This window comes from Haemorhous mexicanus, chromosome 3 (genome assembly GCF_027477595.1).
Source record: "Haemorhous mexicanus isolate bHaeMex1 chromosome 3, bHaeMex1.pri, whole genome shotgun sequence".
Classification (NCBI taxonomy): Eukaryota; Metazoa; Chordata; class Aves; order Passeriformes; family Fringillidae; genus Haemorhous; species Haemorhous mexicanus.
Window position 1 is genome coordinate 71630116 of NC_082343.1, and position 26897 is coordinate 71657012.

At 40.0% G+C, this 26897-nt stretch overlaps 2 protein-coding genes across 4 annotated transcripts in view; one reads left to right on the forward strand and one right to left on the reverse strand.

Annotated features, from left to right (window-relative positions):
* The window catches only part of CDC40 (cell division cycle 40), a 36796-nt gene extending 14617 nt beyond the window's left edge, over window positions 1–22179 (reverse strand). The window contains exons 1-6 of the mRNA XM_059842306.1: window positions 21954–22179; window positions 13591–13677; window positions 12250–12379; window positions 3162–3245; window positions 1090–1229; window positions 389–485 (exon numbers count right to left, since the gene is read on the reverse strand). Of these exons, the coding sequence (XP_059698289.1) occupies window positions 389–485; window positions 1090–1229; window positions 3162–3245; window positions 12250–12379; window positions 13591–13677; window positions 21954–22148 (733 nt within the window). The 5' untranslated portion in view covers window positions 22149–22179. The remainder of the gene's footprint in view (window positions 1–388; window positions 486–1089; window positions 1230–3161; window positions 3246–12249; window positions 12380–13590; window positions 13678–21953) is intronic.
* Window positions 22180–22855: 676 nt separating this feature from the next.
* The window catches only part of WASF1 (WASP family member 1), an 87275-nt gene continuing 83233 nt past the window's right edge, over window positions 22856–26897 (forward strand). The window contains exon 1 of one of the 3 annotated variants that reach the window (XM_059842309.1): window positions 22856–23119. The gene's annotated coding sequence lies outside the window, so the exon portion shown is untranslated. The remainder of the gene's footprint in view (window positions 23120–26897) is intronic. The other 2 variants (XM_059842307.1, XM_059842308.1) reach the window with 2 other exon arrangements.

Consider the following 26897-nt stretch of genomic DNA (forward strand, 5'->3'; position numbering starts at 1 on the left):
TCATAAACCATAACTCAGAGCACTACCTGCTGATGAAAATACTGACACATAAAACTACAATAATTCTGAAGCTGAAACTGAGCCAAACCCATAACTTCAATATGTTTGCTCTGTGAAACAGAAAAGAGATACATGCATCTAGTAACATTGAAAATAAATAAATAAAACCAGTACCCTAAAAAATTATATTTCCACACTGCTCTTCACAGTACGAAGTGGAATTAGTCCAAGTTTATCTCTTTCCTTTATGCTTTTGCCTGTGAGTGCTGTTATCTCCAATACAGAAACATCAACGTGCTGAGGCTGTCTGCCATCCTTACCAATTAACACAGCAGGCAAGAAAACACAGTGAGCTAGAAAATGAGAACAGCCAGGAAGATGCCATTACCATGTAATATAGTCTTCTCCTCTCCAGGTTTATCATCTTCTAGTTTTCCTCTCTTCTGCCTCTTAGCTGTTATTTCATCCAACTCCTTCTGCTCTTCCTGGAAAAAATAAAACATGACCTCTTAAAAAGTCAGCATTCAGAATCACATAACAAAATCCAGAACTGTACTATGGTTTACTCACTATTTAGAAGACATTTATTTGCTAAATAAGATTAGAAATACTTCTAAACACCAATAAAGAGAATACCCCTATCAAAACCATAAAGGCTTGGAAAGCTATGTACACTGAAAAGAACAAATATATTTTTATTCATAGACTAAAGCTAAGCACTGACTGGACAAGAAGGATATCTGTTGGCTGGATGGTTCAGGGTGTGTGCATTTGTGTGTGTGATATTGGGGGTTTTCATTTGCCATTCTTTTTTCAAAAAATGTTTTATTTTCACTTTTTTTCCCCAAGCTGTTTCTTTTAATCAGACTCTACACACAGATTGAATTAATTTTATTTCCAAAAAGTGTTCCAAATAATTGAATGCAGAATATCTGGAATATCTTATTTGGATATATCACCCAAAATGTTTCTAATTACCCCAAATCATAGTACGGATCTGCTTGGACAAGCACTAGTGCAGCTGGATCTCTGTTGAAACCACCCCCATGCACTGACAATTTGTATCCATTTAGTTAAAGCAGGACTTACTTCTGATGGTTTGGCTACTTCTTTTTCATCAACATACTTTGCCCATGGTCCCAGAAAACCATCAATATTAGATGCATCATTCTCCTTGAATTTCTTCCTCTTTTCAATTTTCCTCTGTCCTGTTTCAAACACTGTTAAACCTGAAGAAGGAAACAATACACTGACTGCTAACACAGAATACATCAGAGGTTACACCACAGTCAGTTTGAAAGAAAAAGCCACCACCACTACTCCTTTCAATATAAAGGACAGCATGGAAAAAGTATTTGAGCAAAATTGGCCAAAGCACTGCTGACTTCTCCAGCTATGAACATCGCTAACTATGTGCAGTAACAGAGTAACTGCTTTAACTGTGTATCCTTGCTTGTTAGAATATTTGACCATGCATGTACCATAAATTTTTAACAGCAAATGTGCAAACTGTATGAATACATCAATTTTCATGCTTTAAATAGTGTAGTTTTTGAAAGTAAAGTCTTCTGATCCCTCTGAACTCTCTCAGTTTGAAAAAAACAGCCCCAAAATGAAAATAAGACAAGTGTCCCAACCCCCAACCCCAACTGTGTATTTTAATTTAGAAAAAATTAATAGAATTACAGAATGGTTTGGGTTGAAAGTGACCTTTAATGGTCACCTACTTCAACCACCTTGCAGTGAGTAGCAACATCTTCAACTAGATCAGGTTACTCAGAGCCCTGTCCAACCTGAACTTCAATGTTTCGAGTGATGAGGCACCCACTACCTGTCTGGGAATCTTGTTCTAGTATTTCACCAACCACATTGTAAAAAATGTCTTCCTTTTGACTTAGTCTGAATCTATCCTCTTTTAGCTTAAAATCATTACCCTTGTTCTGTTCCAACAGGCCCTCTTTAAAAAGTCTATCACTATTGACAGAGTCATCTCCCTCCAACCACTATCATCTTCTTTTATAGAAATAGTAGCTTTTCACAAATATTGCACCCTCAGAATTTCATGTGTCAAAACCACTATACAATATAGATATGGGAGGGAAAAAACTCTGAAGGTAATTATTTTAACATCTTTTAAGTTTTTCAAGCTTGTATATACAATTATGTTCAATTTTCAAAAAAGGTTTTTCTGCAGCAGCAGTAATATTTATCTAGTGCAAAAAAGACAAAAGAAGCTTTACACAAACAAGGGGAAAATAGGCAGTGTAAAAAGTTAAGTAGTGATCAGAAGAAATCACACATTAGTTAAGGGTTTTCTTAAAATGAAGTACGAAATTCCATTATGAAAAGGGGTTTTTTTAATGCTTTAATCTTAGTTATTTCCTTTTTTGAAAGGAAAGAGTGAAATAAGCTTGGATATATTCTGAGGAAGAGGGCACAGAAATAAAGATCCTCTATATACCCGTGTGAATAGGACATTTGAAAAAGACATACAAGGGAAAGCATAACCATGGTATTTTCACAGGTACAGTTTTCCAATGCAAACGAGTCCCTTTGAGTGTTAAATATTTTGTATCAAAGTATTAATTACAAAGCCCATGCCTCTGGTAGTCAATCCTCCCAGTGGCATGCCATGCTGCTACCATTTGGCAACCTTCCAGCGGTTTTTCTTTTCCAAATAACCCAAAGAGCTTAACTTTGCTAAGCAGAGATAACATGCAGCTCCCAACAGGAGTGCCAGAGTTTGCACACAGAGTGATCAGTTTGCTCCTGAGGAGCAGTTATGGTGATTAGCTCAACATACAGGTATCCTAATGCAGACACATGACAATGTTAGCTTAGACAGAATTTAAGAGGACCAAAAAGCTGTTTCAAATTGTACTGATAAATTGTATTCATGCAATGGCTCATTACAAATCCTATTCTGAAATTTGTCATGACAACCTGAATCATTTGCTACTTCAAGAAAACAAAACACTCCAATGTCTCTCTTCCCCCTCTACATTAAAATTGCAACACATCACTCCTTTATTGTGGTCTTGGACATGGGTAAGTCTCACATAATACCTCCCTTTGCTAATACCTATTCCATTTATTAGTAAAGAAGCAATGAAAACAATCTAAAGATGCAAGCAATTTATACAAGATTCTGAATTAACTACCTTGATTTTTTTCAGCTTCTTCTACAGAACCAATATATTTGGTAGCAGCTTCAGGGTTATCTACAGAGGGATCTAATGCATAACCTGAAACAAGAGGAAAAAAAAATACTGTTATTTCAAGCTTTTCAGTTTTGTACAACTTTTACTACTCTGTCCCTCTGCAAATTCTTTACTGTTAACTCTGATCGAGCTGGGGATGATGAAAGATTGAAACTTTGGAATCCCATTAACTTTTCACTTGGCTTGAGTACAAAGATTGCTATGAAGTAGTACCAAGAGGCCCTTAAGTACATATTGCTATCAGAATTCTTAAATTTGCACAACACAGAGAAATAAAGAAATGTTAGCAGGCAATAGTTAACAACATAAGATACATAACATAAGATACATAACATAAGATACATAACATAAGATACATAACATAAGATACATAACATAAGATACATAACATAAGATACATAACATAAGATACATAACATAAGATACAAAGGGTGGGTAATCGCAAGAAGCCAAGTAACAGCATCTGGTGGGAAAGGACCCCAGGATGCCCCTGCTCCCAGCGAGGTCAACACTGAATTCAGGCCAGTTTGCAGCAATGCAAACAGATTTTGAAATGCCATGGCAACCTCTTCTTGTAGCAACATAGCATAAGGAAAAGAGTAGCTCAAAATCTTATGCCAGTGCACTCAATGTTAAATGGATGCTGCTTTAGTGCAGGGCGCTGCTCCTTGGTTTGCAAAGCCAGTGAATCACACGGAAAGCAGCCAGTGGCTGCTGCATACACGGAGCCCTCTGGCTTCAGGAGCAGCCTACTGCTCTGCCCACTACTTCTGCTGGGTCAAAGACTGTCATCTTCAGCAGTGCTGGGGTGGCAGCAGCTGGAAGGCAGAAAATAGAGATGGGGGAAAAAATAAATGAAGTTTTCTAGGGCTTTGTATGTATTCTGTCTCCCACAGCAAAAGTTACTTAATCCTTCTCCTACCACAACTGGAAAAGCTTCAACTTGAAAGGAGTTGCTTTAACTAATGTGGATGGTACCAGAAACAGCAGTCATGGACTTGAATTTTTAAAAGAATTAAGTATTCACATCTTCATTTCCGGACTACAGCTATTGAGCCTCAATAAAACCAAAACAGAACAACCCCAACCACAACCAAATCTTTTGCATTTAGTCTTATAAATAATTTATAAAATGAACAAACATTTCATAGCTCTTCAGGATATTTACAATTTTAATACATATATCCAACTTTTTTTCTCAATTTCTCCTGAAGTGGATAACATGATCTTATAAGATAGGCAAATAAATTAATTTGGTTTCCAAGGTGCAGGTGGTGCACTGAACACTTACTGACCACCATGGTTTATTTTCTTTTGGGAAAGGCTGCACCCTGGTGGACATAAACACAATTTTTATTAAATATTAAAGTGACAAAATATCTCTTGAGAAGTCAATGAGAATTCCTCTGTATCAAGGATGGGAAAAAAAAAAAAGAAAGAAGGATATTAAACCACGAGTAAAACACACATAATGAATTAAATCCTACAGCATACAATCCAATTCCTGTATTTTTGTTGATTCACAGAGACAATCATGAGCAGGGGGAGATTATCCAGTCTACTCTGGAGACCAATGGCTCATAAAGTCACAGAAAAATGCATACAAGCTGAGAACCTATCAACACCATTCCAACAGCCAAAGATTGTCTCCCCAAACATTTTTCAGAAAGACTACTCTCCTAGAACATGGTCCAGTTAATCTCTTTTTAGATGCTGGCAAATAAAGTACTGTTGAAATTAGTGGAAGAGCCATTCCAAGAACACAGCAGGTATTCCCAATCCAAATAAAGCATTCCTCCTGCCAACCAGCCCTGTAGTTTCAAACCTGGTAAAACCCAGCTGTGGAACAACATATGTCCAGATGATCCATGAATACAATATAGGGAGAGAAATATATGCCAATGTCTTCTTACAAAATATACATCCCCACTATTCCTCTGTTGAACAATAAAATAATTTATTCTAAACTTTTAGTAGGATTTACTTCTATGGATAACCAAACTGAGCCAACACTGCAATCAGACTTCCCCTAATTTAGCTGCCTGCTTTTACTAAGCCACTATTTCAATGAGTTCCCTTCCAAGCTATAAGGTTTCTGTTAACAGTAGAGAGATATTACTCTGGATTGCTGTCAAAATCAATACAGTGGTTTACTTGTCCTCCAACTGTATTGACACCATCTCTGGGACTCTATTTGCTTGGTACTTGTAAAAGAGGGACAGTATTCCCATGAATAGGGCCCCTGGGCCAAGCAGAGCTTCCCGTGGAAGTGGAGACTTCTTATAGTTGAGTTGAATTTGGTCCAGCATCATTCTCACAAAAAAGCTCTGAACAATTTCTACTTTCTAGTGGGTATGTGAAAGGGAATATTTTCCTTCTGGCTGGGACTCCTAAACGCAGCTGCAAAAGACAGCTTGCTTTTATCCTACTCAGCTGGTATCCCACATAATGTGCCCTGACTTCTATGTCTCCTTCAGTTTTTGGTAGGAGGCAGATATTTCCCACAACATTTTAGCAACGAAAGATACAATTCCACCTACATCCATAATTTCGGTGCACCTGAAAATGGTTGGTTAAATAATTAGACTTTGATGTGCATTCCAGAAAGACAGCTCATTAAAGCCTGTTTACACCTCAGTGTGCAATGCAGCACACAGAGACCCAAAGCAGCTCAGGTATGAGGAAAAATACAGCTGGACTAACCCACACTGCACTGGCATCTCTGCAGAATCAAAGTAATCAGAGAATAAAGTGCCTACAATTGTTAACCGGTAAAAAGTGTAGGTGTTGCATGTAACATGAGTAGATTAAAAAAAAAAGTGTTATTTCCAAGGCAGTTATTTTAGGCTCTTAAAATATCAGTGTTAGTGATGACATAATCCTGCTATAACCAAGTTACTGAGTACTCAGAAAGAGCTTTGAGATTCATTGGACTTCAATAGAAGGCTATTTCTTATTAAAAAGGAAATTATCTTGTGAAGAAGAGATTTAAAAATACCAAATGTTGCATGAATGAAGCAGTCCACTATTAGGATGAGCACTGATACTCAAATAGCTATGAAATGGCTAAAATATTAATGAACAATTTGTGTGCAGCATGTAAAAAATAATCTGTAATTCTGCTTCTGAAAATGTATATGTGCTCATATATTGCCTTTTTTATCAGTACTCAAAAGGGAATTTTCAAGAAAAGAGATTCCTTCAGCTGAGAGCACAGATACAGAAGAATAAACACGTGCTGTATGTTAGGACTTCCTAGTCTTTTTTGACATGCTCCAAGGAATACAATATTGAAAAAATAATGCTAGTTAAGCATTTTAAATCACAATGCCTTGTGAAGGGGAATTTTATTTTCTAGAGAGACAGCCTTTGCTTGATAGTTGAAATTAAAATAAGAAGACTGCCTTACATCAATGGAATCAAACTAGGGTAGATCACCTAGGACTGCAAATGCAAAACTGGTTACCAATTTAAAAAGTCAGACTCTCACAGAGCAATTATTAATGGTTTTCCATGAAACTAGGAGAGGACCTTTCACAAGATCATAAAATGCCTACTTGGACTATTTTACTCCATGTTTATTATGGATTATGCCATCAGCATACTCCTTTCAGGTAGCTGTAAAATGCAATAAGGTCTCCCCCTCAGGACTCCTTTTTTTCCAACCTAAACAGTCCCAGCTCTCTCAGCCACTGCAGATTTTAACCCCAATGTGGAAAACATCTCCAGTGCCTATGGCAACTTCAGTTTCCCTAACTCCTGGAAAAAAGGGGACCTTACTGAGATGGGTAGGTCTCATTTCAATTAAAAAGCAGATGGCACGGAGAAGGTTGAAAGAGAATTTTCTGATAAAATATCTGGGGTACTTTAAGAACACCTAAAAAATAATACTTGAAAAAATACTTCAAGAAAAGTAAGCAATTTGCAATGACACACAATCTTTAGAAATCCATATCCTCAAGGAAAAGGTAGCAAAGAAATCTGAAATCTCAGGTAACAGGGACAGTAATAATCACTGAATCCTGTTTAAACTGAAGGCAGGGAAATGGAAAACCCAAGCACACATACAAAACAACAGAGGCTAGAAGTAATACATTGAAACATCTTGTTTTAAAATAATAAACTAACATAATTAGTAGGACAGTACTGACATAACTGGACATAGAATATATGCTTTACCAGGCAGAAAGAATACAGAAATAAGATGGTCATGCCAGTGGGGAAAAACATGCTCTATGCCATAGAAAGCTTAAAGACAAATCAGATTAACAAGTTAATAGTGTTAATGAGCATCAAATGATCCTGTGGACTGAAATTTCAGGTCTAAGTAGTGGTGAGTACAGGTGCCGGAACTCCCAGAGTGACCATTAAGACAGAAAATGCAGTAACCACGAAATGGTAACAGAGATTAAACAACAGGTGCCAGGGAAAGAAGCACAGTAATAATGACATATTTTAGTTATCTCCTTGAAGCAGACGGCACAAATCTCACACCAAGATGTGATGATTTTTACACAATGTACTTGCACCACGAAGCAGTCATGCCAGAGAGTCACATGAAAAAAAAAGCTAGTTTAGCAGTGCAGGAAACTTGATTTTAAGATATTCTTTCTAAGGACACACATTTTAACAATGACCATAATGGGGTATAAAATGAACATTGTTGACAAAGCAAAGGAAGATACAAAAACATTTATGACAATGATTTTAATCTCAAAATATGAGGGCTATATTAAGAAAAGATTTTTAAAAGGAACAGAAAGTGAGCACCAAAGGGTAAAGCCTTTTTCAAATGCAGGGGTACTTCAAAGACACCATGTAGGAGAAAAAAACCTTAACGCCTGCCAGCTAATAAAAGAGGACTTTAAAGCAACCAGAAGGAAGTGAGCACTGCCGAATAGCAAGTTAAGAGAAACTATTCGAAATAAGAAACTATTCTTCAAATAGCTGAAGTGGCATCCAGATGTGGAAAATACAAGACCAAACTCCAGCAGACAAAGTAAACACTACACTAAGGCAGCCTGCCCCCAAAAGCAAGGGAAATCTTATAAGATATAAAAAACTAACCCTTGTCCTTTGTCAAAACTGGCAGGGAAAGAAAGTACACCCGACAATGTGTAGGCCAACTGATGATCAAGGACTGAGAAGAGCATCTGTGAGGGTTGTATTAAACACATGTTGATTAGAGTGGACTCCTGTGCCAGAATCTTGCTTTATGGGCAACATGATGCTGAATCTACCTCAATGTGAAATGCCAGGAAACTAGAGAGTCAAATAAGTGGCAACAAAACACCAGGATCGGAGGCAGTCACCCAAGAGATCTAAAGTCAAATCACAGTCCAGATACTCTCACTTAATATCACCTCAATATGACAGAAAAGGAATGTATCAAATACAATGCTGTCTTTCAAAAGACGTTTCAAAGGTGATATGGAGAACTACAGATCAACCTGACAGACATTTGTACGGTTAGAAGATTCAAGGAGTAGAAACTACAATAAAGAAAATGAGTATGCACTTGGATGAGCATTACATATTGCAGGAGAACAGACACCACAATTTTCTCTACAGGTAAATCTCAATGAGAAAACCTCCAGAATATTTATGAGGTGACAATCCTGTGAATGAGCAAAGCTTAGTTGATCTTGGATACCTTTACAAAACCAAGTCAGACTGATTACAGGGTGCCTCAACGACATTTTAAAACCCACAGGCCCTTACATGATCAGTTGATGAAAAGTTATTAAAACACTGTCAAGAATAAAAGGTTGGTTTGCACAGCACAGGAAAGCTGCTGGTGGATTCATGCTCAGGCCCATGACATTCAACATGTTGATAAATGATCTGGAAAAATGGATCAAGTAGCTTTGAGCAAGTTACTCACAGAACAAATTCACAGTGAGAATAACACATAACCGCTGTGCACAGGAGCAATACAGTGGAACTAGAAGAGATACAGAAGAGAGACAAGGACAGCCATAGGCATGAAAAGGCTGCCACTGAGGAACAAGAAGATTGATCAGATCTATCCAGGTGGGGAAAAAAAAAAAAAGGAGACTGAGAAGAAGCTATGGCCAAGATATATAAAATAAGAAATCACACAGAAATGGTGAATAAGAAATGATTGCTCATTTCATTTTCCAGCATAAGAGACATGGGGATATGAAGCCAAACTAGAAAGCTGTTAACTTCCACAAGTTTGAAACAGAGATACTTCCTCACATAAGGAGCTACTAAGCTGCAGAGCTGCCTGAAAGAGGTTACTGTACGAAGAAAAATTATATGGGTTCAAGAAACAGCTGGAAAAGTTTGTCAAAAAGAAAAAACAGAAAACTCCCAACAAGTTGTCTGAAAATTAATAAATATATAAGCATTGCCCTTGGTTGGCAGACTGTGTATTGAAAAGAAATATTCAGGTGTATCACTATTTTCTTGCTTCCTTCTGCTCCTCACTAGATACCCATTGCTGGCCACTTGTCTAATGGAATAAATGGCTGGAAGGATCCTCAGTCAATGACAGTGTGGATGCTCTCAATGATGCTATCCAAGCATCACAAGAAAAATGTACTTTAAAGAGTAAATATTTACCGCACAAGAAGTAGATAAGAAAGACTAGTTGCCAAAAAATACCTGGGTTTTGTTTGTGATTAACATACAGGTTTCTCAGTGAATATGTATAAGCTTTCAGGATTATACATATTATAAAGCTGTCTGTTCTTGGTGAAAGATACTAGAGACAGTTGAGCTGTTTTGGACCCATAATCTCATTTACTACCCTTGTCCCTCACTAACAGTCACTGCTTAACTTTTTGCCAGCCTTTGCAGATTTGTTCAAGACCTCCTGCCTTAGTGCAATGGTGCTAAAGAGAGTAACAGAGACCAGAAGTCTTAAGATCTGCAGCTTTTAAAAGAGAGGTTTACTCCTGTTCTTCTAATAAGTTATGACTCAGCCTTGAAAAAGATTTAGGGCTCAGGTTTATGCCTATCAATTTTACTTACATTTCTATACTTTGTATTTTCTGAGAAGATACTTGTTGCATCCTTCCAAATGGAAAAAGAGAGTATTGAAAGTGTTAATAGATAACTTTCTGACAACTTAAAGGAGTGCTGTTTTTAACAGATCTTCTACTGAGCCAGAATATCATGCTCACTTACTGCATTTCCTAGCTTGAACTTCAGCTTCTCATTGCTGGCTCTTGCTGTTTAAATTGCCTGTATCTCAGCCTTTTCCTAGTTCCATTGTCACTGTATCCAGATCATTATCTGTTGAATATTTCTAGAAAGCTGAATGATAGCTGCACAGCTGCCAGTGATACAAGGTTTAAAAATACATTTTTATACTCACTTTTAATACAGCTTTCAAGACACTTGCTATACAGCGATGACATGATGTAGTTTGGAGAGGACTTGATAGCTTTATCTTTCTCCAAATGAAACTTTTCAAATAAAAAACCCCAAATGAAACACTATATGCCTACAGGCACTTTTTCCCAGTATCTATTTTACACACACAAAAACGTTACATTTAATTTCAACCCACAAAATGTTACATTTAATTTCACAGAAAAAATCTAATCTGCCTATTCAAATCTTGAATAGAGGCTCCTACTTGTATTGTCTGTAAAGATCTAATATCAAAATTACAGACAAGTAAGTTAAAATTATGCATGAAACTAGATATCCATTTCTTAATACTGTCATTTTGGTTATAGTCCACATCCTAACAACTCAGTGAAAAGTACCTATTAGCTAAAACCATGTAAGAGAAAAACTCTCTCATTAACATATTTCAATTTTCAACATTTACAAGAAAGCTTCTAATAAAACTCAAGTACAAAGAAAAATTGAGTGTGGGAGAGTCTCTGATGTTAGGCATTTTCTTCCACTGTAATAACTAGCATGAACAGATGTTAGCAACCAAGTCCCAATCACATGTATCACAGAATGCAGTAAGTGAATTCAGGCATGCATAAAGCCCTAATGAAATTAAGGATACTCGTTTAGGAAGCTGATTTTTGAAGCAAAACAGTTTGCAAGAAGTAGTATTATGAATGTAAATATGAATAAAGAAAGATGCAAATCTGTTGTGCAAAAAGTTGAATGTTGTGACATTTTAAGTTAACACAGGAAGTATCAGATCTTGCCTAATAAACTGAATTTCAAGTATATAAAGGATACTTCATCTGAACAAGCAGTTGCAATTAAACTTAGAAATTAAAGTTTACAATGAAACACAGGAAAAAAGTAACCATTATTATATGTAAACATATGACAGCTTTGTTCTTTCAAATGCGTGCAAAAGAATGTTTAGAATCCACAGTCTTTCCATATTTTTCCTAATTAAAAAAAAATCTATTTTTATTACAATTCATAAAAAGTCTGTTTGAACCTCATAAAAAGTCTGTTTGAACCTCAAGCTTCCTCAAGACCCAAATGTTTTATTTTTCAACTGCCACTACTTACAAGGGAAAATGTTATCCAAGATTAGAAAGCAGTTACTACACTGATCACAAAGACAGTTCTTTGGGCCTGTCTTTGCCAAGACTGTTTTAGTAATGCATTCCCATTCTCTGCAAACCTGGCTCATTCAGTTTGCATCAAGGCGCAGCCACTAAAGAACCTGACAACTCAGTAAGGCTTCCTTAAAGTTTACAGGGAGTCAGAATCACACGAAGGAATCTATTTGCATAACAGATGTACAGTTATTCATGTGAGAAGTGTGAAATTTTGATTTGTGTTTTCTACACTTGATGCAACCAATGGAAGTATGAATTAAGAGGGGTTTGCTAGGAAATCATACACTGCATTACAGTTCAAAACGGAATTAAAAAAATGAATTTTTCCAAATAAATACTATGATCTCTATTCATATGGATTCTTATTCAAAAGTCTTTTCCCATTTTATTAATTCTGATAAAAAGCAGTATACAGAAGCCATAGTCCTATTAATTGTTCTAGCAAGACCATAATGATTTGTCCAACCTGAGTATGATAAAGATGGAGGTGAATTCCACTGTTAAGGACTTACCATAGGTTGCAAATGTTCTTCTTTGTTGTTCAAACATGAAATCATTGATGTGAGCTGGTTCTGCATATCCAGAAAGCATGTTTCTAGGTGCAGCCATTTGCTGAGTCCTAAATGGGTTTTCTGGTCCAAACTTCATCAAAAACGTTAAAACAAAGTGGAGCAGAATTAGTAATTTGTTATTTTTGCATATTTACTTTTTCAGGAAAAAAAAAGAAAAACACAGAAAAAAGAGACCTGTCATTCAAAAATGGTAATGCCAAATCACTTCAACTTTAAATTTTATTTGTGACTACTGAATAAGCTTCTTCATCTCTTATTTCATACAGTAATCACACAGCTGTTCTGAACAGTTGATTACAGGATTGAACTTTCTAGTACAGAGCCCAGGTTGATATGGGCTACTTGACTTGTTGATACTTGACAGAACCAACACAGACCATCATTCACCATGGGACCAGAACAAACATTCAGAAGACAAAACCCAAGGCTGTCACACAGTAGGTCTCCTTAACTGAAACATTTACACACAGCAGCACTGAAGCAAGTTAAAAACAGTGCTTTTGTTCACACATACCATGGCTTTGATATGTTGCAAACTTGCTTATGAAAAGGCCAATTTATGTGGTTCTTCAAAAGGTTTTCTAAACATAAAGCATAACTAATGTAGAAATTTGAGGTCAAAAAGAAAAACTGTACAAAGAAGTTAAATACAGAAAAAAGTTAAATGTTGAACAGCTATTTTAATCTTTCAAATAGCCTGTCAGTTATAACGAAATGGAAAGTGGTTCACATGGCACCAGGCAGTCTAAATTCAGTCTTAAAAGGTTTTTCACCATATAAATTTAGCATAGCTCAAGTTACTAAAATTCTTAATATTGATGTGAATAATTAAACTGAAAGTACTTTGATTTTAATGTTAAATCCTCCTCTTAAAAGCCTTATATCTGCAAGTCTTACAAATGTTAATTTTGCCCTAATGAGCACAATGGATAAATAGCAAAAATGTGAAAAGAGTAAAGGACCACTTCAATGCAGTTCATGTTTAACTCAACATCTTTATAATGCTATTTTCCCAGCTTAATTTTTAATTTTCATAGCCATAATTCTGATAAACATTTTAAGACTCTTCTTAGAAGAGCTTTATGCAGAATATTAAAATTCAAGCACTAAAAATACCAACACACTTGTGTAGAATCTACTTTTTAGTTTGCCCAAACTATATTCCAAAATGCAGCCAGCATCCAAGGAAGTTGTCTTATAGGAAAGTCACACAAAATTTATACAACCTCTTTCCTTTAAGCCAAAGGCATCTCTGCTCCAAAAACCAACATTGTTTCTTACCTCAGGTGCAAACATGGTTTCATAAGTGGGATTGTATTGAACTTCCTTGATAGCAGGATCAAGGTGGACTCCTGTTTCCACATCTTCCTGAAATAAAACAGGCATATTAATAACCCACTTTTCACACACAGACATTTAAATATATGATATTATCTTTTTCAGTCCAAATTAGGGCTGTAGTACAAGTTGACACTTCCAGCATTATGAAAGAGTACCTTGGCCAAAATTTCTATTTTATAAAAATATTGAATGCAAAACCAATGTCAGGTGGTCACTGGGAAACTTGTCTAAAACACTAAGATTTTTGCATGTTATTATTTCTTTTTATTTAAAGATTTCTTTAAATTATTTCTTTTTATTTAAAGATTTCATGCACACATTTTAAAACAGCAGCAAGATTGAAAGAAAGATTTTTTTAGGATGTTTGAAAACCAGACTTGTAAAGAAAAACCAATTAAAATGGTCACAAATTTAATATAAAGGCATGAAAGCTAGAACTCTACAAAAGGTAGAAGGCAGAAATCACAAGTAACTATTCTGAAAGACAGTTGCAAAGAAAAAAATTACATATCAACATTACATACAAACATTAATTAGAACAATGATTTTCACAGAATCCAATAATCCCTTATTTCCAAAAGGCACATTTTTATACTGAAAGGTATAAATGTAATTCAGCTTTAGTACTTAAACACATTTGCAAGACTGTTGTGACAAAAATTTAACTTGATAGATGAAGGAACAAGAAAGAAGGATTAACCAAAAGAATAACTTCAAGCAACACACAGGGGAAAATTCAGAAGGGCACATGCAGCTGAAACAGAAGACAGAGAAGAAAGAAAATGGCTGACAAGGTAGCAGTGCCCAAAAAGACCTGGTTTCAGAGCTTTACAAAGGCTCTTTCACATCATCAGAACCTCTTCCCTCATCAAGACCTCAGTTAATGAAGGAGAATGTTATTTTGCAGAATTATTCCTGCCATTGCTTCCTGTGTCTTTATTCTAGACAAGCAGTAATTGAAAAGGACTCAGAATGTGCTAGTATACAGACAAAATCCCTAGTAATCATACTGAAAAAGCTATCTTAGCATCATTGCTTAGTCAGTGCTTACCTACAACAGGATCCCAAAGCATTTGTGACTTACAAAAGAAAGTGGCACAACAGAGAACCAGATTTTAGCAGTTGCTCCATTAACAGAAAATTATCTCAAATAAACACAATCTTGCTTTATATTATAGTATCTCAAAAGAACTCAATGGCACATTCTTAACTTGTTTAATATTGTTAACTATTCTCTGACATAAGAGAATAGCTAACAATACCAGAAGAAGCTTTTTCTCTCCCCAATTCAACAGCAGGTCAATTACAAATTTGCTCATGCATACAAGATTTAAAAGATTTTAAAACCTGATTTTCTAGAACACAGAAAAGAAAAACAGTACCTAAAGATCTTTGGCTTGTTACCTGATTATATTTGATTAAAACTGCTCAACAAATGAAAATAAAAGAATGTCCAAAATAACTCAAAACAAAAACATGACATCAGCAATCCCACTAATTGTTTTTCTACTAAGGCCACTGTCTAAGTAGAATTGTTAAGTCCAACCATAAAGCTTTACTCTCACATTATCAATTATTTTAACAGGCAGGTCCAGCCTTTGCAATGATCTTGTCTGAACCCTCAGCACTACCAGTTCTCGGCCTGACCTCATTTTTCTCATCACACCACCCCTTCCAATTCACTGGGCTTGGATGTCAACCACTACTGGTACATTCACAGCCCTGACTTTTATACACCATGAACTTGCCTGCAAACAGCACAACAGGTCTAATCCTGTCATTCAGCAAGAAACCCACACGTCCCCAGTTAGAACATGAGCATACCAAAACCACTTCCTAACCTGTGTTACATAAAAATTATGCTTCCTTTCACTGCTCCATGTCATGAGGACATTTTCCACAGACAGCTTTTTCAAGTCACATCATACAGCTTACTATTCCAGCTACACCACACATCTTGTCCACAAAACTCAACATTTGAGAAAATAAAAATTCATATAATTGATAATAAGGCAAAGTTTATCTGATCAGTGGTTACTGACATTTAAACAGTGATCAGCTTACTTGAAATTAGGACAGTTTTTTTCCTGCTCTTTAATCTGAAAAAGCAAAAAAATCCAGATTTGCAAAAATGCCAAGAATTTTTCAGTTCTGCTATTTTTCCTCCTCTTTTCTTCCTGTGAAGTTCTATTATATGCTGCTTGGTAATTGAGAAAAGAAACAGATTGTGCCATAAAAACTGATCCTCTGCTGGAGGATTACAGCTATTCTGGTTCTACTTTGCTGCTGGTGGAACAGTGCTGAGTCACTTGAAAGCCACACAATATGTTCACTCCTAGACCACCACAGGCACATTCTTTCTGTGTGAAAACCACCGAGCCTTGAAATTGAAGCACATGTTATATTTATAAGAGCTACGCTCCTCAAGACCTCCAGTCTTATTCATGTTTTCATATATTAGGGCATCAAATGACAATCTCTTAACATGCTGCTGAAGCACATAATGGTTATCTTTTCATTACATCATTTGGCTTTAAACTGTGTAATAATTTGAATGTGGTCCAACTACCCATTCTACGTTCTCAGTATTTTTAAAAAATGAAATTTTGATAGGAATATAAAGTATTGACACAACACGTTGCCAAATGTTAGTCTATGGCAAGTGTTCAAATTGCAGCAGACAAATTATCCTTTGGTCAACATCTGGTAAGTGCCACTTTGTACAGCATTATGAAACTCTAGTAGGTAGCAGAAACATTAAAAATATTAACCTAGCCCATCATTCATTTCACCAATTGCCAAGCTATCTGCATTGATGTATTTTGGTTGTGACTTTTTTTTCCCCCAGATGAGAGGAAAGAACTCATTGGCAACCTTTGCACATGGTGAAGATCTCTGGGTACAACTGCATGCTTTGCCAGAAGACCATTTCAGCAGAACTCATCTTCCTAGTACCCAGAAAGCAAGAAAAGATAATACAGGTCTCACAACACTGTCCCTTTATGCTGGCAACAGCCTTAACTGCATGCATTCCAGATGCATTTGCTACAGCTCCAGCTGACAGGGAAGGGATCACAGGAGCAGCAGTCTGGCAGAGCTGTGACTGAGATAAGGTAATCTAAGAGATCACCTCTCTGCTGTGCTGTAGCTTTTCCTTTGGTCACAGGAATGATTTATCAAAAAGCCTAAGGTGAGCAATCCATCATGTAGCTTACGTGCCAAGTGTGACACAAGTGGCTCTGTGGGACGGGAGATGATCAGTAGTTAAGCTGAAAGAGGAGGGCAACTGTGATTTCAGTGAAGGGCTAACTATTACCCTAGATCACTTCCACTCTCAAAGGCACAGAAACCGTAAAAAGGGGGGGTCAAAAAGCTCTCAAACAGATACAGTGTTCCTTTGGAGAAAGTGAAAAGTTCAGCTGTATGACTGGCAGAAAAGCAGCTGGTGTTTGCTGCAACTCAGAAATTGTATTAGTATGGGCTTTATGGCATGCTGTAATATTATTAAAGGGCTGTAAACCCCACATAACCTGGAAGAATTAAGGTTTTAAGAAGTTATGTTTTACTGAATATGGCTATCTTGAAAAACATAATAGAAAGAAGCTGCAAACTTAGCTCTATGTGTCACCTCTCTGCTTTTCTCAGCACTTGTAACAAGCACTCAACAGAAATATAGTGGCTACATTGGATACCACACATCAGGTAAGAAACATGCTACTGAAAAGTGTTCAAAAGAAAGAAACTCCATGATTGAAGGGCTAAGAATAGAAAAAAGTGAGCAACCGAATGCAGCAGATTATACAAGTTTGTAGAAATAAGGACAATCAGAAACAGAAAATGCTCACTCCAGAGATCCACTGAAGTTTGGTAGACAGGTTGAATGAATGTCTGCCCACAGAGATGCAAGAATCATTGCTGATACAAGGCAAAAAGAAGCAGATGACATTGTTTCCCTAAACTACTTACTGTGATGGTATGTTGTTTTGTTTTTTTTTTTTCCTAATAGATATGATGTCTACTAACTTGCAATATCAAGTTGCTTTACAGTTCAGAGATTATTTGATGAGGTAAAAAAATTCTTTTGATAGTTAAATGCTGTCCTTTTGCACCTTTTGTTTAACAAAATACAATCACATTATTACGAGGAAATGGTACACAGGGCTGTACTCTTGAGTATTAGCATTTCCTAAGGAATCTATCTTGAGACAGGAAGAAGCTTTTGATATTAAATGCAGACCAGGGGGTGCTTCATTACAACTCCCCAGAGATCACCAAATGTCTGGTTCCTTTCAAGGCATGCTCCTTCAGTCCTACCATAAAGCTTGGCCACTTTAAAGCATAAGAAAGAGGGCAGTATATAGAAGGCATTTTAGACTACAAGTACAGTCAATCAGATTACCTTTCCTCCTTAACAGGTTCCTTAAACATGCCACAGTCCTCTTTTTATTCAAAGAAACCCTCCTACCCAAATGCCATAAAACAATAGTGCTACATTCTATGAAAATCACTTAATTTATAGAATAAAAAATAGTTCACTAATTAAAAAAATATGTTAAAAAAGCTTGCTAGAAGTTTCTTTATGTGCATGCAGGACAAAAATATTTCTTAAATTAAACAGCAGCAAAATCCCTGTAACAGCCAACAAAGCAAAGCCTTCAATAAAAAGACCAAGGTGCACCATGTACTGCAACACTGGATGTTAACTCTGTTCCTTAGAAAGAATATAATGTGGCTTATATTTTCCAGCTTCATCTTATGCAAGCAGAGAGTTTTGATGTCTATATGTTGGGGGTTTTTCTTTTTTTTTCCTGGACATTTCAGATAATAAACTTATAACATTCCATTTCCCCAGGTATAGTCATTACTAGTTAGTCAAATAGCTAAAAAAGGGCAGGCTGCTTTGCATAACATTTAATTAGTTTTAATTATCAATCACATTAAAAAGTGGTAAATTAAGCCCACATCCCATGAGCCACTGAGACTTAAGCAGTTTGTCACTTATCAATTCTTGCCTAAACCACTTGGGCTGTCAAATGCCCATTATCTCATTCTAAAGATTTACAAATTTATTACCAAGAGATAGATAGCATTTGCAGTTGAAGCTCCAACATGAACACATGGCTGTAATCAGCTTTTATTCTTTCTACCCATTCATGCACTCCTAATAGTAAATAAGTGCCTCACTAACTTCAACAGAATAAAAATAAACCAGGAAGAAAAGCATATGCTAAATAGTTTTGTTGAACTAGGCTAGATTCCCAGGATCTTGCAGGATGACAAGTTCTGAACATCTACTCTCTACAAGATATTTTGTGTCCAAGAAAGCGGGGGGGGGGGGGGGGGGGGGGGGGGGAACCCACCCTGTCAAAGAATACAAACATTCCTAACAAGTAACACTTCCCAAGTCTACTAAGGTTCAATCATTGCTACAGAATTGTCACATGTCACTTTGTATCTTTCTTCTCCCCATTGCCGGCAGGATTAGATTTTAAAAAACATTAAGAAGAGTGACCGAAGTCTATTTTCTCCCCTTATGCAAAACTTCTCTGGAAACCTGTACAGCGCCAAAGGTAAGCTAGATTCAAAGGGAACTGACATTTCTGATCCCTTCTCACATTAAAGGCAACACAGATCCTCCAGCTCCTGTATTGGGCTGGGCCAGCCTAGTTTTTTAATCCAGTTATTTTAACCCAGTTAAGTGTCCTCTCCTCAAGACTATTGAAGAGCATGCTGTAGAAAAGTATCATAAAATGTGCTCCTATCTGAGCCTTACCCTGGACAGAGATCAAACAATAATTGTTCTCTCAAAAGCAAAGTTTATAGACATAATGGTTCCTGCAAAGTGCTTTCTTCACAGAATATGCTATTTCCAAAATTTCCTTCTACATTTAAAATTCGAAAGTGAAGAAAGAACTGTCAGCAGTGTTAGGGTGATTTTTTCATAGAAGTAGAAGCTGTAGGAAAACTAATTATAATTGGGTTTGACAACTGCCTGGTTGTGGGCAACTGGGCTCCCTTCCCCTTCTTGAACAGCCTCTATTTACCACACTGTCATGCTTACCTACTGTTTGATGATGTATTTGGAGAAAGAAAATATCTTGATTACCTGTCCACTGTCCCCAAAAAAGAAAACATCTGTCTTATGGAAACTTGGCATCTAGAGGAGAGTAAGAGCAGAGCAAGGGTGTATGATGATACTTCTGCACTCTCCCAACAGCCTAACATTTTCAGGTCTTGGTGAGACTTGAGGAAATCTGTGTATTTATTGACACCTCATCCTTCAATGGATCTCTTCCAAGTACTTGTCCAGACTCTCCTTGTAACAAAATTCTTCAACACGTTGTACTTCTTGGCATGACAATAAGCACTACCACACATTGCATGAAGAGCTGTATCCTTTTATTTGCTTTGAACATAACTCCTCATAGCAGCTTATAGCTGCTGTAATGGAAGAGACAGTCAGTATTTAACTCCCTCTCTGTGCCATTTAGTGATTTTGTAGGTGTCTATCATATTTTGCACCTCAGCTGTCTGTTTTGGCCTTCTCATTACCTCCTCATACAGAAGCAGAGCCCTTCTTCAGCCCAGCTGTCCCTCTCTGAACGTCCTGCAGTTACAATCTACCTTTTTCAGTGTGAAGGGACCAGAAGCACAAACTTCCATCCTCTGTTGTCTTTCCTCAAGTTATTTTAGTGGTGCTAAAAACAGTAACAGAAACATGCAACTTTCATCCAGTGGGCTTTCCAGTTTGGAATGAGAGTAGAAGTATTACTGCATTGGAGTCACCAATAATTATAGCTGTTATGTATTATGAGCAATTTAACATCAAGATCAGCAATTTCAAGAAGCAGACTGTCAGAAGAGGGTGCAACAAAAGATCAGCAATTTCAAGAAGCAGACTGTCAGAAGAGGGTGCAACAAAAGCCAGCCCCTCAAACCTTTAAAACAGTTACCAACCATTGGTACAGCTTTCAATTACAGATTAATTATTTTCATAGAAATGTGACTTTATGTAACTATGATGTACTTTGAAACAAGGACTCAGCAGATTTTGACTGGAAAATGAAACACATGTAGGAGTAACATCATTGGGCTTTATTTGAAAGGCACACTTCAGTGGCCCAGATGCTGTCAGCTCAATGTGCTAACGATGACGCCTGCTACCAAAGAGAGTGAGGACCTGGTCCTGTTCAAAGCACACACAAGTCTTTGGCCAGTTAACAGGCCAAAATTCTGAACCAGAAACAGCTAAAACAGTTAGAATGCAGAACACCAGCCATTTCAGGTTCACACTCTCAACTGCCAAAAGTACAAGCTGTGGTCGCCAGTAGTTGCCAGTCCCTGAGCAACTAACATAAACCTTCGTGCTGGCAAGGCAAAGGGAAAACCTGTTGCTACAGGCACAAGGGTGGTGGAAAGCACATCGAGTGCTACTTGCCACTTCTCAATAACACTCAGGAAATAGTATAGATGTTAATTAGCATTTCTTTTCAAATGTGCACAAGACAGCCTGCTGGATGCTGGGACTTGAGAAGCCAGATTTCCAAGCCACTAAGAGATAAACAAATGTAGTCACTACACACAACACAACATCTACACAAAAATATGGTAAACTGTGATATGAATTAACTAATGACAACAAAGTGAAAGAGTCCATCCACCTCTTGGTCACTAGGCAAGAAACTTTTCTGAGCATGTGGCAGCAGGACAGTAACAATGACAGTTATCACATCAAGATGCCTGCTTTTGATTAGAAATTTGACGCCTGTACAAAAAACCCCAAAGCTAAATCAGCACTCTCCCCCCCTCCCTTTCTGGTATCACAAAAGTGAGCCAGTGTGATACTGAACTTGGAAAAGAAAGGTTTCCCCAGCAATAATGATACAGAAACACCAACCAGCTTTCAGGCTGCCCTTTAGAAGAGGACTCAGTTGCAGCCACCCTATCAAGGATCGACTTCACCCCATAACCCGGAAAAAACACACAGGAAAACACCTTGCACAGGGAACAGCAAACAGGTATCTAAAGAACTGGAATCAAGGCACGGACATGGAGCTAACACGCTTTAATAAACTTGACCCCCGCGGCTGGAAACCACGGGCGCTCCGCGACACACGCCATTCCCCCTGCAGCTCTGATCCCCACCCCTCCAGGCGAGTCAGGACAAGGCCAGGCGGCGGCAACGCACCCCTACCGGCACCGCGCCCTTTCTGCCCCGCTTCCCCAGCCTGGGGCTGCTCCAGGGCTGCCCCCAGCACTGTCCCGGGGCCGGCGGGCGGCCCGGGCCCTAGAGGGCTGCCTACCTTCACAGCTACTTCCGGGGCCGCATCGACGGGCAGGGCCGGGGGCGCGGCGGGCGGCGCCCGGAGGTGCAGCACGGCATCTCGGCTGGCGAGCACGGCGGCTGAGCGCTGGGAGCCGCTCTCGGTCTCGGGCTCGGAGTCGGGGTCCGAGTCGGAGCCGCCGTAGGAGGCGAGCGCGGCGATAGCCGCCGACATCTTGGCGCGGGGGATGACGGGACGGACAGGTCCTGGCAGCTCCGCAAGGCTCGAGGCGTCCCTTCCCCCGCAGAACGAACGGGGTGGAGCTGCGTCTTAAAATTGAGGCTCGTTAAAACAGAAAACACACTCTAAAGGATAAATTTTGTTATGGGATATAGAGGCGTTTGATGGGAGAAGATCCCACTTGGCTGTTGATGGTGCTTAACCTTTCAGGACTCTACAGCAAGACTACAAGATCCAGCTTGCAACGCGGCGCCGCGCTCGGAAGTTTCCCTCCGGCTCTCGCCTTCACTTTGCCTGGAGGCGGGGGAAAATATTCAACAGCCCAGGGAGAACTCCAGCTGCCCACTTCTTCCCCCACACAAAGCGTCTTCGCCATCTTTTCGACAGAGAACAGCGGAGCGGGGAGCCCGGTTCCGCAAGACCCCGGGTTGTCGCCCCCGGGCTCCCACCGCTGAGGCCCCGTGCCGTGCCCCGGGGAGCTCCGCCTCCTCGCGCTGATTGGCCGCCGGCACACCCGGCTTCTGTCACGTCACAGCGGCGGGACCCCGCCCCGCCCGCGCCGGGGAGAGGGAGCCCGGCGGGCCGGACTGTACCACCTGCCCGCCCGCGGGGTGGGGGGCGGCGGCGCATGGACCAGCCCGAGCATCGGGCGGTGGGGGGGGGCGGCCGGGTTCGGCCGCCGGGTAAACAGCGCTTCCCCCCCCGCTCCCTCCCGCCCGGCTCGGCGCGCCGGGAGAGGCCCCGCCCCCCGCGCGCGCACACACGCGCACACACACAGAGACACGCGCGCGCTGCCCGGTGTCTATTGTGAAGCCGCCGGGGACGCTCCGCGCCCGCCGCCGCCCCCGAAACACAGAGCCGCCGGCTGGGAATGGCCGGCGCCGCCTGAACTTCCAGCGCCCCGGCGGCCGCGGAGGGAGCGGCTGAGGCTGAGCAGCGTGAAGGTGCGCAGCGAGGGCAGGCGAGTAAGTGCCCCCCGCCCCCCTACCTTCCGTCCCTCGCGGTCTCTGGGGCGGGCGAGAGGGACCGGCCCCCGCTCCCCAGCGCCGGCGGGGCTGCGGGACGCGCCTACCCCACAAAGGGACCGGCGCTCGCCAGGTGTTTGTTCCTTCCCCTTTGTCCGCGCCCGCGCGGGGGGCGACGGTGGGAGGGTGTGATGGAGAGAATGGGGAAGCACGCCGCGGAGCCGCTTTCCTCCGTGTCCCCACCGCCCCCGCGGGCAGGGGCATGAGGGGGGCGTGTTGCGAGGCGGTGGAGAGGAGGGGGCCGCACTTGTACCGGAGCGCGGCGCTTGTCTCTCCTTCTCCCGCTCCCGGCCGCCCCGTGTGCCAGCGGCCGGCGCGGCGGCGGGATCGGCCGGCGGGGAAGGTGCGGTGGAGCGGGGCCGGGGTCGGCGTGCGGACGGGCGGGCGGGGGGCGGCGGGGTGACGTCACCGCCGCCAGGTGCGGGAGAGGCGCCCCCTCCCCGCCCGTCCCCTCCCGCCCGTCCCCGCCACGGGGACCGGGGCTGGCGAGGGCAGAGGTGCGGACGGGCGGCGGGACCGCCGGTCGGAGCGCAGGGGGATTCGGTCCGATTCCAGGGCAGAGCTGTCCGCTGGAACACTGCTACCATTGTTAGGAGGGCTTGGAGATCGCGGGGGATGGCCGGGAGCGGGGAGAAGCACGTAGGTTCCAACTTCTCCCAGCCCGCTGCCGAACGCCTTCCTGCGCCCCCGCGGACAGGAGAAATGGGAAGGACGGAGCGCCGGCCGAGGGCTGGCTGTACCGCCAGGTGTGTGTATTGCTCGCGCTTGCACCTGGAGCGGTACATTGCCATGACCTCCCTTCGAGCTGCATGTGCTTTCAGAATTAAAGTGAGCACACAGTGACATCTAATTGTGACACAGTGGCATTTAATCCGATTAAATGCTCTACTTTGAATTTTCCACCCTTTTCAGTAGTCACGGTTTGAAACATTTGTTTTCTTAGCTTGAGAAGGTATCACTTGATTTTATTTGTTTTTTTAAAAAAGGCTAGAATAAACGTAGAGGGCATATAGAAAGTGTTGATAGTGTGGAGTGGAGCAAGGTGCTGCATTATGATCTGTTCTGTTAGACACAGGTATGCTATGTCTTTGTATGCCAGAACAGGATTTTAGGTAAAAGTCCCACATATTTCACCACCAAGACCTTTTGTTTGCATCTCCAACCGCTGAGATATGCTACATTGAACTAACATTTCATATGGTAATGAGCTGACTTTTTCATCTTAAATCTAAGGATAATGAATCCATAAGTAAGGAAAGCTATATGACGCTTCACGTGAATCACTGCTTATTAATATCAAAAGGGGTTCTTCCACTGCAGTCAATTGGTTTATTGGCAGCAATTGTTAACTGATTCCATATGACTGCATTCCTTTTTCTCTTGGCATGCAGGTCGTAGGTATTGTCTGAAGTTAAAAGGTGTGCTTCCTGAAAAGTGAAAAATTTCAAGGTCTGTTTGTGCAACCAGTTTGTGATATTTTATCTGGAGAACTGTGTTGAAAATCATCAAAGTAGTTCTGCCTTCTTAACCTTGAATTTTAAGTGTTTGATTCACAAAGCTTTGGTAGCTGACATAAGTATTTTCAACTATGTTGTGTCCAAGCATCCAAGATCGCTTGCCAGTGAAATGTAATCATCTGGGATTCTAGATGCTTTTGTTGCAGAACCTAAAAAATCATTTACTGGTTTACATTAGCTGTCTTTCTGGTACCAGCAGTAGTAGATAAGCAAATACATGAAAAGGCATTCAGGGCAATACTGTCTGAAGTTTCTCATTGCTTAAATAGTACCGAAGATTAATTTTCAGCCAATGTCACTTCTGGGTCTGAAAAACTGACTTGACTGTGCTTTGAAAGTGTAGATGGCTAATATACACCATGATCTAAAATCTGGTTTTGACAAAAAAGCTGAGGAGTTGCTGCTGGTCATTTGTGTTGAGTTAATATACTGGCGTATCTTGACTATCAACTGCATATTTGTAATTTCAAGAAGGGATTGATCGGTATAAAACAAACCGAAAGGATGATGCAACTTTTCTAAAAAGCTCTGCTCATTGATTACTGTGTGCTGCATGTTCTCTTTTAACTGAGTTCCACAAAATGTGTAATGTTATGCGTTGGATACTGCTGGTTCCGAGGCAGACTGAAGCAGTGGGTGGAAGGTGGTTTGGGTTGCTTGGCTTTGCTTTCCATCCAGCTTTTTCACTGCTGCTTTTCCTTGCACTCACTTTGCTTCTCTTGCTTTAATTTTCCAAAGGAACATAAAACTGTCTCCCTTTGTACAGCACTTTTACATATCAAGAGGGCCTTTTAACACTTGCTTGTTGTTGCTCCTGGTGGTAAATACTATACCAAGTATTACCATGTCTTTTCCCCTGGTGAAAGGAAAGAGGAAGAAGTATTTTAATAGAGTGGTTCCTTGAGCAATAGAAGCCAGGCTTTTACCTTTTGTCCTTTTTTTTTTTTTTTTTTGGCGTGTGTGGGTTTGTTCAGGGGTTTTTTTAAATCCTGAGAGTGGTTGTAAGCTCTAATGGAATTTTTTTTTTAGTACAGTCTCATCCTTTTGTGGAGTCTAATGTCCAACAGGGTGTTAATGCATTTTGAATCCTTTCCCTTGGTCAGGACAATCACAGCATCTTGATTTCGTGAACTTAGCATTTTATAGGTATCTTTGAGAATTCTACACCTCTGACAAATTTCGTTGGAATTAGTCAGCCAGTTTCCAAGTGGAGGAACAGCCATCAAACACCTCCCCCCTACACTTCCTGTTTGAGACTGATTTGCTTTGCAATTTGAGGTACAATATAATAAATTTTAGCATTTCACAAATTTTCCTCCACATCAGTCTTATTCTTCCTTATAGTTGATCACGAAATCTGTTTCCCTCTGCTTTTAATGTATTCTATCCTACTTTCTTTTCCCTTTACTTGCTCTTTCATAGTTCTTTTTTTGTTGCTTTCCATTATGGTCATGCTTTATCTCACACACTTGCGCTTTCAGCTGGTCCTTCTTCCCCACAGAAAATGATGCATATAATCCTGCTTATTCTTGTTTTTTCCTCTATGTTTTTTTGTACTCCTAAATTGCTATCAGCCCACTTCTCATCCACCAAGATCTGTAAGTCTGCAGTTTAGGGGAAAGGGAGGAAAAAAAAAAAAAGCCTGATACTTCTCAGCAGAGGATTGAACGATTGAACCAAAATATGAAGTTCTATTGTCTGTGGGAAATACAGCATTTGAAAGAAAATTGGGGGTTTTTTGCCTCTGTTCATATGCTTTTGGCTACTGAGAAAAGGTATCATGATGTAAGTCTTATCAGGTTACTCCTGCTGCATTTGGATTGGGCCCTTTTATAAGCACCTGCTTGTGTGTCTGATGCATCTCAGTGTTCTCTAATTTAGCTGCTTGGAGACTGAAGCACATTTTATAACTCGTGCTCTGCTATTTCTATTACCTTGGAGCCTCTGAGTGCTGCAAGGGTGATAATACCTCTTTTATAGTTTTTGTTATTTTGGACTAGGTCCCGGATTCTGAAAGATACCAAGGCGCCAGATTGCAAAAAGAGTTCTCTGTTCCAGTACATCTGTGAATCAGTCTCTTTAAGATTTTTGGAAGGCATCTTGAGGTTGTCTGACACAGATTACATGCTATATATTTCATGTTTACAAGGTGTGGCTTCAAAGAAAGAATGATATGGGATAAGACTGAAACAACTTATACT